The sequence below is a fragment of the Macrobrachium nipponense genome, chromosome 9 (assembly GCF_015104395.2).
Source record: "Macrobrachium nipponense isolate FS-2020 chromosome 9, ASM1510439v2, whole genome shotgun sequence".
NCBI classification, from domain to species: Eukaryota; Metazoa; Arthropoda; class Malacostraca; order Decapoda; family Palaemonidae; genus Macrobrachium; species Macrobrachium nipponense.
The window spans coordinates 12811468-12828650 of NC_061110.1; the positions used below are offsets into that span (position 1 = coordinate 12811468).

The 17183-nt window shown below is 33.8% G+C and overlaps 1 protein-coding gene across 1 annotated transcript in view; it reads right to left on the reverse strand.

Annotated features, from left to right (window-relative positions):
- Positions 1-184: 184 nt before the first annotated feature.
- LOC135217891 (transcription factor Ken-like) overlaps positions 185-17183 on the reverse strand; it is a 46804-nt gene continuing 29805 nt past the window's right edge. The window contains exon 5 of the mRNA XM_064253929.1: positions 185-15905. Coding sequence (XP_064109999.1) covers positions 15627-15905 — 279 coding nt within the window. The 3' untranslated portion in view covers positions 185-15626. The remainder of the gene's footprint in view (positions 15906-17183) is intronic.

Below are 17183 nucleotides of genomic sequence, written 5' to 3' on the forward strand. Positions count from 1 at the left end.
AAAAAGATACTATTGATTGCATTATAGAAGGGCATTTACAGTGCGAAATCGTAATACATTGAGGACTGCAATAAATTTCTTTATATTAATTTAGGACTTGCCTTACTAGGACATAAAGAAAAAAGTACTATTCTCTCCCTAGAATTATAATGCAAGGCAAAAAGAAATAAAGAAAATTCCAATGTCTGGATTCCCTGTTGAAACTTTATTACATAGAAAGCTTAGATTACAAAGTATAGTGTATTGACAGTACAAAAGATTGAAAGGTACATGAGCTTGATCAAGCTACATTACAATCTGGTAACACGAAACCATACAACTAATAATTATAATGACACCTTACACACAGAATTACATCTGTACAACTCATAAATATCATGACATAAAAGATACACCTTCTGTACAATTCATAAATATGTCCAAAAAGAAATGTACATCCCTGAGCACAAGAGCATAGGAGGACCTGAGGGTAATAGGATGACGATCAAAGATAAAGTCAGTAGTCTAAAGGAAGAGGGAAGGAAGTGACGAGGATTGCGCACCTACTCTTGAAGGTTGTGTCGTAAATCGTAAGGCCATTTTCTCACTATTTTTCTGTACATCAATTTACAAAAAGTAAATGTACTGAAATGCGTAAATTATTTTCAATGCTGAACATCAAAATTATTCCTTTCAAAAATTATACACCCAGGTAGACTACTGACTATAGCTAAGTGGTCACTTTTGTAGGCACAGATACATTGGTCCCCCAACACTCCAGGCCCATATAAAGTTGCCAAATCACAAGTCAGTTGATTAAGCTTCACAGTCTTGCTTAATTACAGCAAAGGAAAGCAAGGGTTGAAAGTTGTGATTAATTCACTGATTAAAGAGGAACTGAATGAGAAAAGAGAATCACCAGAAGAAGAACTGATAAAGCAAAAAGGTGGCAGTGGTTGACCCCCAAAATGAATGAACGAAAAGAATCTTAACAGATTCTAGTCACATGGGCTTCTACAGGTACAAAGTTATGATGTTAAGTCGGGACTTATAATTGAAGTGATCCAAGCACCGAAGTGTAGTAGCAGTATTGAAAAGAAAAAAAAACTTCCTCTAAAAAGGCTAAATCTAAAATCTAAAGTATAACATCCATTAACAGTATACAGTACATACAAACACTAATGTTCATCTCATGGTTTTGTGAAAGGGCTCATTTGTACAAACTTGGTAGCTAGTGACTAGAGGCACTTTCATGCCAAAGCTTATGAAAATGTGTAGAAATACGGAAAATTGACATAAAATATACTACAGACAGTCCCCGGCATACGGCGTTCCAAGGTTACAACGCTTTTCAATTAGTATATTCATCAGAAATTATTTCCAGGTTAACGACGCCGATTTTCCGGAAGAAATATGACTCCAAAAATACAAAATAATCAATATTTGAAGGTTTGTTGATGAAAAAAGACAATAAAAATGTAGTTTTACAAAGTTTTAAATATACCCTAAGCATTAAAAGGTTTTCTTTTGATTTTTGACAATTTTCCAGCTTACGGTGATTTTTGGCTTACGACGCATCTCGAGAACGGAAACCCCCATCCTAAGCCAGGGACTGCCTGTATAGGCAATACGCACAACACAAAATAACATACTGTAACTTGAAACTAAAATACTAACATACATAAGTATTGAACATACACAAAAAGTGGAAAGTCCTTTGTGGGGTATAATTATCTGTCAAGGGTATGATACAAGAAAAGTACATATACATTAGAAAAAAAAAAAAAACTTTGGAATAAACAACATGCATCAGGTACACATCAGGCTCTTGATTTCTAACTTACGCTCCAAACTTCCATATCACACTCAATCATAAAAGATAATGTTAAGAGCAAAGAAGCCTATGTAATTCAGTAATACAGTATAAAGTGGAAAAAAACTTCAAAACATAATGGCAACTGTAAATATAGAGAAGACTTCCCTAAACAAGGGCAAGGAAGAGATTTTGCTACAACAACAGTAGCTCTAGAAACTTGAAATTAAACCCTGAACTAATGGATAAAAAACATCCATTGGCAAGAAACCTAAATTTGAAAAGAAGGGTATCAACTGGATGAAAAATTACCTTTTTGCCATTAAAAAGTATAGGGAATAAATGGATTAATGAGAGCACATGCGAATCCATGTGAGGAAACTCGAAAACACAGGATACCCCAAAAATGGGGAAAGAAAATTGGAGACAGTGAGGCCAGAGGAGAGAAAAGAGATGACTAAAACCTCAAGATAAAATGCTGCAAACAAATGACTTCCAACTAGGCGATCGAACTACGTACACAAGACAGTGAGGAAAATTCAAGTCCACTTCCCATAACATCCTTAAAAAAATAGCACTTCATTATGTAGGTTTCATAATTCTGCACATTTTCACTTTATAAAAAATATTACATTACTCATATCCAGTACTTCAGTAAATCAAACTATCAAGAACAGAAATGAACTGCAAATCCAGGAAGTAAAGAAACATAGCAGTACTCTAACAGCAGTTGCATGTATTCACCTTTTGCAGATTAAAAATTTAGTTGTTATTAAAATAAATATTTTGGTAATTCAAATAAAGACAGTCAACAAAATTAGTTTTCTTAGGACCATAATCCAAAACACAATAAACAAAGAATGACTGAAAACTCTGTACGGTACATATTGTTACATTTACTATTTGCCACTACAATTCAAGTACCATCTTATAAGATCAATACAATAAAATTCAATTAATAAAATGTACTTAATGTTTCAGTACAACTGGTTACCTGAAAAAGTACTTGATAAATAACTTTAAAAATAACTGGCTCTGTGGAAATAAGGCTATGGACAATTTTATGAATATTGCACTATATATAAAAATTAAAAATTACTGTGATCTAATGTACATATTTTATATCTTATGGATATATGAACACTTTCTAAAACCCAGAAGAAATAATCACTCTCAATCAAATATTTCAAATGTTATGTCCATACAATTTATGTCCATGGAAAAAAATCTGCTAAAAATGAAGGAGTTTTACTAAAACAAAATGATTGAAATTCACTTATGACAATGAAGTGAGCTATATATATGAAGGCAGAGGAAAAAATGAACAAATTACATGTACAAAAACCCTTGACTTAATAAATTCCTCTCAATGGTCTTTCATATAGTTAGGACTATACTTCATCAACCTTAAAAAAGCAAAGTACAACACAGTGAATGAACAGTGTTTGAGAACAATGGTTCAACCATGCTGAGCAACCTTTAAAAACCTAATCTAATGACAAAACAAGATATGTATTTCATGAGCAGAGGTACAAATGAAATTTGATATCAACTGAAACTTCAGAAAGAAAAGTTTCACAAACTATTTTGTATGGCACAGTGTCAAATAATTTGGTTGACACAAATCTTTGCATTATCCCTTTGAACTTGCTAGCACCAAACGAAAGGATCCAATATTCTATAATTCGCTAAACCAATACATAACAGATACACCATTCACATACCTCATTGCATACATATGGCCATCCCAGGTTAAATTTACTGAAGCCTGGTATATCGAAGTTTATCAACAAATTACTGTAATATGATTACAATTTAATTTGTGAAGGACTTTATGGCACAATTACACTTGAATAAAAAAAAACAAGCAGGAAGAAAATTTGGTCTCAATAGACAAACTGATGGAACATTTGTGCATCTAGACAATAATGGAAAATTGTTCCATTCATTGCAATATCAAGTGTGAGAAAATCACATGGTCTCTGGATCACATCAGAAATGAACTGAGTTGTACTACAGAGGCACTAGTTCAGATTCAAAACAGGTAAAACTTAACATAGTAGTATTTCATAACAATATAAATCATATCGCATACATATGTAGTTTAAAATTTTCCTTTCGTGAGGAAACATAAACTTAGCAAATGTCCTTGTCCATACTGAAAACAAACAAAAAATTCACTGAACATCAGGAAAAATGCAGTATTCAAGCACAGGAAAATGATATAGATTCTAAATGAACAAAGTCTGTTTCATTAGTGTACATATTGAAGTAGTTACTTATGCAATTTTTCAATGCAATGGCGACAGAAATCACAACTGCACTTTAGTGCACATGAGCTGAAACATTCATAGCACACACAAGGCATTTATGCCATTTATTTCAACATCTTACTTACAATGGTTGTGGATAGAAAGTTACCCAAAGGAAGTGGAAAAGTCTTGGGATAAACTCCAATGTAGGGCACTTGAAAGCGTCAAAAGATTTGTTACACTGAACTGGTGACAAATTCATAAGCTTGTTATACCTACAGAAGTGTGTATGGGTGTGAAAGCGTTTGGCCTCAAATCTTGCCTAAGGCATTCTCATTTTGAGTAGGAAAACTTGTTACATACTGCAGCTTGCCTGCAATCGAAAGTAACCACGTATTCAAATCCCACCCACATCTATTATCATCATCCTTAACAATATTACCTAAGATTTCCCCTTGACATGGTTAGATGTGAAATGAGTTCTGTTACCTTCTACTGTAAGCACTTCCAAAAGTCAGATAAACATTGTAAATCAAAAGCTGGATTGATAATAAACTGGAAATACCATAGGTACATATATTATGTACTCAACATTTTCGCACATATAGTCATATTGTATACTGTAGTATGAGCCCTTTTTGTAGAGCACTGTTGTTAAATGCAACAGCAGTATTCTGCTGTACTTGTTTTATTAAGTCTTCTTTATTTTCCTTATAATTCAGTAGATGTTGTGTTTTGTTTGCAGCCTTGTTGACCTTGGCATGGGTGGCATTGGTTGTATGCATTGGAGAGTGGGGGAAGCTGGTATGAACCTCATTGCTGGTGCAAAGAACACACTTGCTTTCCCAGTATATATACTTGCTATGCTAACCATATGTTACGGCAAACAAGATTGCAAGCAAGACATGAGGCCTACTGACCCAAAAGCCACTCATAATCCAACATGAAATTACATACCATACAAGATCTCACTACTTTGGACGATAATGCAAAATCTACCCTTAGAAAAAAAAAATTTCTACTAGTATAAAAGAAAATGACTGTATACTGAAAACTGAAGATTTTATGCTAAATGCAGCAAAATACTACCATCACATTTGACATTAGTGCTCTCAAAGATTGGCTCTTACTATGATACACAAACCTACATTCACATTACCCTCCCACCACCAGGGATGATGATATTGTATAGTATTCACTAATGAGATATAAAAAAAAAAATATATATATATATATAATATACAAAATCAGAGTTCACAAATTCCTGACCACAATACAAAGGTAGCTCCTCATCTTATCAGGTTTCAACTGATCAAAATTATAATGATGGATTTTTTTTTATGGCTACCTTTACAGACTTGAAGCATTTTGCCAATAATTTAACCAGAACGATGCACTTTGCAAAAAAAAAAAAATTCAACAGAATTATACATAAAACACCCTCTTAACTAACCACCTTCAACTGGATGAAAAAGTTATTGAAAATAATAAGCATGAAGAGGCAGTAGGAATTAAGCATAGGTAACGTCCATTACTACTACGTATTAATATTTATCGCAATAACATCCAACAATGAAGTTTTGGGGTCACTTTAATGCTCCTCATTTGTTTCCTGTTATGAAGAACGAGAGAATTGATTTAATTTTTTTGTATTTATACACACTGCTACTATTTTAGGCATGATTCAGAGCATTTAAGCAAACTGAAAAATTGCTAAAAAAAAATTAGGAAAATTATGCTCAATTTTTGAGGAAGATTGCTCAGTTTCATAAATATGAAAAATATGGAACACATGGCTGAAGTCCTATGACAGAGGTTTCCACTCTTGCCATGTAGATTGTGACGGCTGTCATCATTACTATAACCGTGGTCTTAATGATAAGGATATTTACACAACTATTACAATGATGATAATTATAATAACTGCTTATCAAGAAGACTGGGTTTTGGTCTGACCCCACATCTAGTACTGAATCTCAATTCCTATTGCGCTCTGTTATTATTCTTTGTTAAATGAAATCTGATTAAGTGCATAAACAAGAAAAGTATTTTTTGTGTAAACTGTCTTGGCATTTAAAAAATGTTCAAAACTACAACTGCTGTTTTAATATATATGAATACTCTTGGATATTCGTAACATTCCAAATTTGCAATGTTTTTTTTACTTATATTTCATAGTTTAGTATTTTGAACTTTGATTCTGTATACTACATTATGCTTGTCATTATTTCATAATTTCTGCATATATAATTGACTATATGCTGTGAACAAAAAAATCTGTGACATTATATACAGCATACCTGTGTACTACATTAAAAAAAACATAATGCAAGCATATATAATATATATATATAGTATATACATACACATAAGGAGTGAATATTGACATTTTGTTAATCCAACCATCAAAGATACATACAAACCTAAAACTGCAAAAACTTACAATGAAACTATAGCCAAAATATCACTGAAAATATTTAAAAAGTGGTATTTACTGTCTTTTACAGCAAGTACAGGGTAATGTCAAAACTTCAGATACTAAGATAAAATGTCCATATCCCTGTTACAATTTAAAGAATAAAAAATGGAAGGAAACTGCATGTAACGACTAATACATGAAAACTCTTTCGGTTCCTTACCACAAGTCATCCTCCTTTGCTCTGTTTTACCTTCATGGCAAAATGCCATAAGTACAACAAGTCTGATATATGGTTTTTAAACGTCCATTTATCAATGCGACACATTAAAAATGAGATGAAAGAAAACACGACACACAGATAACCATAGTAATCTAACTCGAAGTAAAAATAAGTGACAAAATAACAAAAACAGTAGATTGCAGCCTAGCACTGAAATGCCACTTGGTAGCATCATCAGTCTACTGTGTTTGTCATCTTCTTGGATGTTCCCAAACCACAAAAGATGAAAATAACCAGGAATACGAGAATGAACTATAAAGTGATAGGTATCTTTGGAATCTTTTGACAGAGGTCTCATAATTTTTCATAAAGCACTACAGTATCAGTATTCAAATATCATAGGAAAATATTTCTTGAGCATATAGCAGTATGGCCCAATTACATAGCAGAAGGCATTTCTGGTGGGCTTGTATATTGTCTACATTTCCACCGATAAAAAAACTGACCTGTTTTAAAATTGTGTGAATTTGAAACCTGTCAAGACAGCAGCCTCAAAGAAATGCAAGTCTAAAATGCTATTGGCTCATCTTGCTGCAGGAGTATCTAATCTCTAGACAATAAGATTATACTGTACACCAAACCTTAAATATCATAAGCCTGAATTTTCCTTCTGAAAGCAATTCATCCAAGACTTCCATGAGTTTCAGCACTGAAGACCTTTACATTAGAACTGCAGCATCAGCTATAACTATGAGTTATTTCATAATAACCCAAAACCTTTACCATTAACAATTGTGGTTGGAAAATTATCCAATAACCCTAAATATCACTCAGTTTTATTGGCCATTCCCTCTCACGAGGCAAACTCCTGTTAGTGTCTGTAATAGAATTTGGTAGTGTACTACTAATAATAACTAAATACTGCCCTTAGTCCTTAATAAATTTAATGGTATTTAGGGTTCTTGGTTTTTCAACCATGTCTGCCAACAGCCGTCCATATTATAATATTATGCCTTATGCAAATTCACTCTAGCAGTCATACAGAACTTGACACACCACATACTTACTGGATGAAGTTCACTTTTTTTACTCAGTCTACCTACAGTGCAGGTACCTAATTTCACTACTGACTATCACAGTAAGTGCTGCAAAATTTCAAACTGTTCTATGATTTGTAGTTTTATGCTACTGCTGGAATTAAGTACCAAACCTGAAAACAGTCAGTTTTTGTTGATAAAAAAAAAAAAAGGCCATAACCCTTATTTAGACATTCAGCTTCAGAGTAATCTATGAAGTAGTTGGAGTGAGTAAAGCTAAGAGGTTTGTCAAGGCACAAATATGAATAAGACATTGTGTGTCGAATTAAGCGATATATATACAACTACTATATAGTTCCTCCTGTTATGCATTCAATGTCTATATAAACTTGAAACTCCACAAAAACAATGAAAATTTTATATGAAATGTCAGTCTTTACAGCAAAAGAAAATCACAATTCACTGTCATATGAGAGAAGCCTTAGGCCATCTAGGCACTGAAAGCACAAAGTGCATTCCAAATGCAGTGAAACCAAACCATATCTTTTATCATCATGCCTGAGGTCACAAAAAAACATCAAGCCTAATTGTAATGACTTTCATTTTTAATATTGTTTAGCCTGCCTGGGATATTTGCCTGAAAATAATCATACTACTTTTGCTCTATAAGAGGGTTAATTTATTGACATAATTACCAGTGTATCTCTTTCGGAGCAAAATCCCCACTTAACTGGGAAAAGAGCTTTGTATGTAACATTCATATGCTACCTTGAATTGCCTCTATGTCTAGTACTGGAAGTCTTTTTTTATTGTAGCTTATTTTCTAGCTTTTAGCTTCTAACTTGTATTTTCATGCTTTGTAACCCTGTAGCCTGCTACCTTTCATTCTCTAAATCTGTTTTAATTTCAAAACTGCATATATAGCAGATGTGAAATTGTTTGTTTTTTATTTGTTATCCTCCTATTTTTATCTCTTCTAAGCATTCTATTGTACTTGATAAGCAATGTCATCCCCTGGACAATGAATTGCATCCATTTCACAAGGGACCACAGTAATCCAATATCACAGATACAATGAGTAATTCAAGTTACATCACTGTCATTTACTAATAAGCCAGAGCAGTATTTTCAAGCGTCATCCACTTCTTCCAAGGTCCTAATTCCATAAGTATGGATGCCAGAGAGGCACTATGAGGAATCATGGACTGGATGAGGAATCATGAAAATAAGATAATAGGAAATTATAACATACGAAGTATATGAAGAACCCACGAGCCCAATTTTTACAAGTAGAGGTCACATAACAGAACCAGCCTTGACATTGACATAAACATCTTGGCTAAAATAAAGTGGGTAGAAATTACACACAATATGTGCAGCAACTGCAAAAATACATTGACTATATACATGCAATGCATTTACATGTATACAAGAGTTTTTTAATAAAATTTTCCATCAAGACATGATCAGGACCCAAACTGAACCTTCATGTCACCAGCTCAGTACAGTGACAGTGGGGTAAATGAAATTTTAAGCAGCACAAACATGTTCCTGTATTTCTTCATTTGACTGGACTTTTTTGGAATTTGCAAACAAAAACTAGAATATTGCAACATCTACAATAAGGCTCAAGTTTCAAGACACCTAGAGGAGAGGCCATTGTTCTTTTTTCTGTAGGCAAAAGTGGCAGGCAAAGAATTTCTATACCCCTTCTTAAAAAAATAATTACATGGACAGAACATAGCATAATTTAGATTAATGAAACAATGTCTCATGTGTTTGATAATTTGGGCCTAATTTCAGAAACTACTTTTAACTACTGACATTTTAATTTAAGAGATTTTTCTATGACCAAGTTTATATGACTCGGATAGTTAGGTCAGAAGGGTGGTGGATTCTCGTACCTGAAGACACTTAGTTCAAGCCCTAGGGGGCCCTGTCGTCAAGGCTTTGAAAGTTAATCTTCATGTTGGGGGCAAACAGGAAGCACCCCTCATACCACCACAAACCCCCGGGTAAAAGAGGGAGTGTTGAGGACAGGGTTAACATCCAAAACTTGTAAATTCATGTTTTATAATAAACTTTTTTTCACACAGACCCATTATTCACATGCCAATATTTCAACCTGAAATGTTCCCAGGAAACATTGTAACAAAATCCTACTATACTGAAAAAAGTTATATTCAACGGAATTAACAGATCTCAGAATACAAGCAAAAACTGACTACTCAGAAATAGGTGAAATTAGAGACATTAACATCTGTAATTGAGACACCAATTAAGAATAAAAAATTGGAGGAAAAATGAATTAATCCATGTAGATTGACCAAACGACTTGTTAATACTACAAAAGTACACTCAGAAAGCCCCACAAAATATTTACCAAGAAACAGAGCTGCAAAATATAGTATATTTATTCTTAGGTAGGTTATAGAAATAGAAAAGGTTTCAGAGATAATGGGAACTGACTTCTGAGTTTTAATAGATAACTTTCTAGTGTCACAAAAAATAAAAATATTCACCTTACTTACAAAGAGCACTTGTGAGAAAAATAGCCGAAATAAATAATTTTATGAGAAAAAAATGGAGAACGATTTAGTAATCAACATAAATAACAGTCCTCTATGCAGTACACACACTTAAGGACTGTGAATATGGAGCTGTGAACAACACTGCAGGACTACAGAGTGAGCATATTAGTATAGAAATACCTAAGGACCAAGAGCGAGACCCTTTTCTCAAGACAAAATACTGGTGATCCTGAGAACATTTTGAGAAACAAATACAGGCATACATATGATTAATTTGCTTATGGTGAAAAAACACTGAGTTATTCTTAGTATGTGTGTGTGTATGTAACTATGTAGCCCAAAAGTCCCCCATGAAAGGAGAGAAAAGGAAAGATACTTGACCATCCTACACACCCAAATGCAGAGCATGGCAGTGTGGCCTTCCTGAAATCAGTGCCTGGGTTAAGCCGTATATGTCAAATATCCAAAACAGTAGGTTTACCTCAGGTCAAGGGCATATTTCATGCTTCACAAGTGTGCTTATCATCCTATCACCTTTTGGTACTTCATTTGTGAGGGAATGTATATCCAAGAACACATATGCTGTCATTTTGCAACCTGTTACTTGTTCTTAGGCTTACAGCTAATAAATACGAGTTACATTGGATATCGTCATTGACTAAATTTTCTACTAAGTAATATCCTTGATGGAAAGCTAAAGCTCTGAATAAAATCCGAGGATGGATGTCCCAAACTGTAATGTACTTTGTTCACTTGCCACAAAAATACTGAATTCATGTTCATCATCATCAGCTAATACAGTACAATATTCATATTTGTTAATTCACAGGTTATTGTGGAACATTCTAGCAATATCATAATACTAACACCTTTCCACAATCTAGCAATATCATTATACTAACACCTAACATATTTAGTTAACTTCAAGAACTGTAGGATTAAGCATTTCCATTACTATTTCAACAAGAATCTTCTCTACAATTCATATCATATTTTCAAATTATTCTTTGACTACTCCATTTCATTCTATGATCTTTATTTTTACATAACTATCAGTACAGTTTTATGTGTACATATTAACTAATGCATTAATAATAATCTTAAAAAAGCCTGAAAACCCTAACCCAAAGAATAAATGAGTTGGAGTTTATGAAAGCATATAGGATATAAATATTCAGCTGAAGATACCATATATGTATCTACAAGTGTAGAAAGAAGCATAGTTTGTATGTACAAGTATATCCATTAATCTGAATAGTGAATTAGTATACTGAGTACATATACATATATACAGAATGTGAAATATGTATGCAGGCAGTCCCAGGTTATCTGTGGGCATTCGGTGGGGTGCTGATAAGCAAAACCCACCCTAATTGAAACTCTGTGATTCATGGCACTTTTGGTGCTTCTATTAGGTATGTTATGATGCCATAACTCTTTTACCTGCACCTTATGGCGCCGATAACCAAAATTCAGTCCGTTATGGCGCCATAAACCGCTGAATTTTATGGCGTTAGACAACCGCCATAAAACTGGATTGCCATTAACCGAGCCCACCCATAACCGAGGACTGCCTGTACGTATAATCAGAATAATGTGAAAAATCATAGCTAAAATGTGAAGTATGTAAATAATATAAGCTATAGTACAGCAAAACAAAATATTAGAGAATTGTAAGGATAGGAGAAAATTGGCAAAGCAAGAGAAAAACAGAGCAATGCAACAGTGTAAATAATTTATTATACGGATTACAAACATCAAGCATACAGACACAAGAAAAGAGTAAAGTCTACAAATATGGTATGAAAATATGAAGACCAGGTAGTGGTTTAAGGCATTGAGATAGACTGTTTTACTTGCACAAACATATGCAGACAATGCAAATATAGTGTCATGTGTGTGAGTTTGCTTTAAAGCAAACACATACATACACTTCTTTATAATTTATCTAAATGTGAATATAAAAGGAAAAAAAATGCTAAAGAGCATCAGATCAGACTCACTACTACTTATTCCACTAAAGTGTTTCATCAAATCTGCTTGGCCAATGTGTCCAGAAATGAGTTTCTAAGAGCTCCTATCAAAATGGTATTCAAGAATGGTTCCTTGATTACATTACGCAACTCATTTTTACTACTGTACTTCATCAGATTAAAAGTAAGTAAGACTGAAAGGCTGTTAATGTATCATGACAATTGTTTTACAAAACTTTATGATTATTATAACTCTAAGGCAGCAGTGTCATGTGTGCCGTTTTGTGTCAAAGGCATTTCCAATGGAACAAGGCAAATACTAGTAACCTTACTATACACAAATGAATGCAGTGTCAAAAAAGGTTACGCAATGACAAACTAAATACAATATAGAGAAACTAAGATGTCTCTCATTTTTCTTCACTGCTACAAAACATTTCCAGTTCCTTTCCGGTTCACTACACTGACCAGTCGACAGCCAATTAAAGTTTTGGGTTATTAACTAATGGTGAATTCCTAGTGTTACAATGAAATCATTGCAACAATCACCAGAACAGCCTAATGTAAAAAGGACCCTACATCAAGAAGGCATCTATAAAATGACCAACAATGAAAGGTGAGAGGAAAACAACGATATAATGGTGTTTAGAGTGTGTGCGATGATAACATATTTCTGGTACATTATCAGGGAAAGTAGACAAAGCACACGTTTTCATTTAAATGTTAAAAATAAATCCACAAGCTCTTTGCAGCAGAATGTGGCAGAAAAAAGCACAAATCCTGGAAAACATAGCCACTTCTGAATCACATATGGAGATTTTGCTGGATGTTGCCCATAGTGTAGGCCTTTAATATCATTTTTAAACAAAGTCCACATCCTCTTAACAATCTAAAACCCAAAACCGTGGTCTTTAAGCATACGGTGGGGAAATTGTTTCAGGTGATTAATGTCAGTTATAATGCTCTACTCCCCCCCAAAAAGGCCAAAAAATAGGAAGGAGTTATATAAACTGAATGCATGACCCTACAATCTCTGGGTACAATAACCCTGCCATCTTTTAATGTTTCTATTCTACTGTTGGTAATACTGTAATAGATTTTGCATCTATATTGACTACCACAATGGATTTACAAACACTGTCCATCACATGAATGTTAAGTTAATGATGGAATTCAAAAAGGCAAGAAAAGCCTAATGGATAGACAATAGGCCCTAGGTGAAAATTTTAATTGAAACACAAATTCAAAGCTTAGTAATTTACCATAATTAATCTGAAAATCACGCAAATTAAATATAATCATAAAATAATAAATTTATATGGTGGTACACATAAAAACGTTTCTTTACCTGTGAAAGAACAATTCTTGAAAGTTAGTAACATAGTCCTTTACTAACTTTAAAATTTTATATACACACACACACACACACACACGCAAAATACTTATAAACAACTCGCACACGAGAGCAAAGGGACGACTGTGGCAGGCCATGGGAAGTTGGATGAGTATGAGGATGAGAACATGGAGATGGAAATCCTGTCAATTCTGACTTTAATCCACATAATCAAACCAGTTCATATTCTGCAAAATTTGACAAGTGAGGTCACAAATGCTAAAATCAAGTGGAAAACATCCAATGTTTAGGTTTAACAAAATATCTCGGAGAAAAGTAGCTGACGGGCATATTTTTTTTTACTTTTTCATAAACTATTGTATATCAGTTAACACAATTTCTGAATATGGGTGAGAAAGTATTTTTAGTTACCAAATGACATGTGAAAGAACTTCCAGCTATTTGTAGCATGCATGTTTGGCAAATAATGTTGAATAATGCCTCTTGTGGCTCTTAAGAAAGAGGCCAAGGAAATCAACTAACTATTAGTTACTGGAAAAAAACAGAAATATTCTAGCAATGAGTACATACTGTACTCACCACCCTTCCATTCATGTCCTTAAAAAAATCTTTGAACTATTTTACTTTACTTATTATTATTATAAGAAACACTTTCTTGTGATGATGCAACAAATGAATGGCAGGTTTCCAAGCAATAGCTATAAAACTGGCAAAGTATTTTATTGAAAAGAAAGAGGTTGTATTTAAAAACAACAGTGCCGGAAAATCAAGTTCTGTTAAAGGAAAATCTGGAACCTATTACTGTAATGTAAGTACCCTTACTCATTATACAAACCAAGGAAAATACCTACATTGATGACATATGTGGCTAAACCATTATCTTTATCGAGGCATATTTTTCCCATCACACCTTCATTATATTTTGGTTTATATTGTACTAAAACCTACCCACTTCTGTTTTACGGTATAACAAAAAAGTAAAAGGTAGTCTATTTTTCATTTCTCAAGGTCCTAAATAACCTGTATGTAAAAATTACTCTATGGCAAGTAAGACTTTGGTACAAACCACAAGACACTGGATGTTGTTCTAGGTTATGATATATCTCACAGTAGAAAACTAGGCTCTTAAGCATCACTATCAATCTCGAAACACTGGTATATTGATGGTCATTATTCTACACTATGTACAAAACTGTGATATGGGATTTTCTGTCAGATATTGCAGGAGAAGAGTGAGAAGAGTGGGAATCATGGAATTTGTTCTAAACCTATTTAAAAACATACTTTATATAGAAGCATTCCAAGCAAGCTATCACAATAGTTTTCCCAGCAAAGTTGTGTAGATTACTGGAATAAAAATAACCTAACACAATAAATTTTTTTTCTATTCTTTAGAAACTGCAGGCCACTTAGTTGTCTTTCTCTTTTAAAAGATAGTCATTGTTAAGTCTACATAAGTAGTACATTATAGTTCCACTATAGTGGAGGACAGTGAAATGTAGCATAGCAATTTACAACTGTGTGCACGTATCATGCTTCATGTGTTTACGTGTTACACGCCATAAACAGTTCACGCACACCTATGTTACACGAGTGTGCAAAATGGAAAAGTACCAAAACAAAAGTGACAACTACTGAACATCATCCTTAGGATGAAAGGAAATTGCTGCATTTCAATTTCAAAGCGCGTGTTACGTTGCAGAGTACTCGAGATATTGCCCTCACTCCAGCACCCATTACAACATGGTAGCATCGGATGGTAAAATATACTCTATACCCTGTCATGTTTATTTTTCAGCTTCTAAATGTGGTAACCTATTAATTTGTCTACAAAAACTTTCTAGTTCCTATACAATATTTTTCAAATATATTTCCTAATATCCATCTTGTGACACTGAAAAACCAGTATCGCCCTGATAGCTTGGAATGGCAAAGGATATACATTCACAATAACAAGAATTAGGAATACTACAATCACTGTGAACATCGCTACACCTTGAATATCTATGAACAACTAAAAGGATATAATAAACACTACGGTGCTATACTTAGCTTGCTTGCCCTGTGTTATACTCTATTTTTTCCACATCATCCGAAATGGGATGCTTGCGGCGAATGTGAGCCATCAAGTGATCCTTGCGCGAGTATGCGGCACTGCACATCGGACACTCAAACTGACGCTCCCTCGACAAGTGGGTGACCATGTGGCGTCTTAAAGTGTAGTTGTCACAGAATGTCTTGCCACAGAAGCAGCAAGCTTTACGCCCCCCTCGGAACTTGCTGGGCGACCCTGTGGTTGTGGTCTCATCCTCAACTTCTTCCACTTCCTGAAGTTGTAAAAGTACAATAATAAAGAAAATTATCACAAAAACTCAGTTCAACTTGCAAATATATTCTGTTAAATCATATGATGGATAATTATTTGAGTATTATTTACTGAAATTCTGTGGTTTCACCTTAAACAGGGAGAGTACAACAGAATTACATATTTTAGTTTTACAGAAAGACAGATTTGCTCCTCCCTGCTGATATTTACATATACAGTAGTATCTTGAAATTCACAATATACTCATCACTAATAAAAGAACTGAAGTACATAACCAAGATTCCATACTCAGTTAAAATAAATACAAGACATTTAAACTGTTCGGAAGTTTGCGCAAGAGCCAATGCCTTAACATTAAAATTTTAGTTACCAAGTTTCAACATTATTATACAGAGTATTATGTCTGCTAATAATCTGTGAATAACTGAAGAGTGAAATGAACACTTCATCATGAACCATTCAGATACTTCACTTATGAATGAGCAGCGTAGCTTCTAAGCAAGGGCATGGCTTCTAGATTTTAATTCTTTTCCAATTATATCATAAAAGGTGAGCAAATTGTCATCAAACTACCAAGTAGAAAAAGGGAATTAGTGAAGACTGCAATTGTTATTTTCTCAATTTAGTAAACATTTCCACACATTTAAAGCTTTGTAGTCTTGCAACTGAAGAACAGACAAGATGACAAGATATTCTTAAAAAGAATTGTGTTTATTCCTACTTCATAATATAAAACAGTAATACATATCAGACTTTAATAATATAAAAAAGTAATGTTAGGCTTCAAAACCAACAGGATAAAGCATCCCTAATAAATATACAAAGATAATTTTAAAAATACCCATACTTTTGTTATTTAAATGAATTAAAAAAGATATTCACCACATGACCCTTGAAGCCATACCCCAGTAATTCTCAAAACTGTTGCTTACAAGCTCTCCCTGTGATTAAAATTGCGTTTATGATCACCTACTCTTTACATGCTTAACAGAGATATACTCGGTAGATGTAAAACTTCTCGTCATGTTTCAAATAGAACTTCTGATAATAACTGCATAATCAGGCACTAATGCCACTGTCCCATTATCGTAGTTTTATTCACTATTTTGCTGTTTTATTTCAAGATTTCCTCATAGTGTGACAGCAGGCTACTATAGTACTCTGTTTTTTTTCATCTGTCCATCCGCCTGTGTGTTTTTGTATGGTAACACTGCGTCCCGGGCTTTAGATAGTTACGCTATGTGTAAGTTTTAGGTAAATAAAAGGATATCTGGGTGTA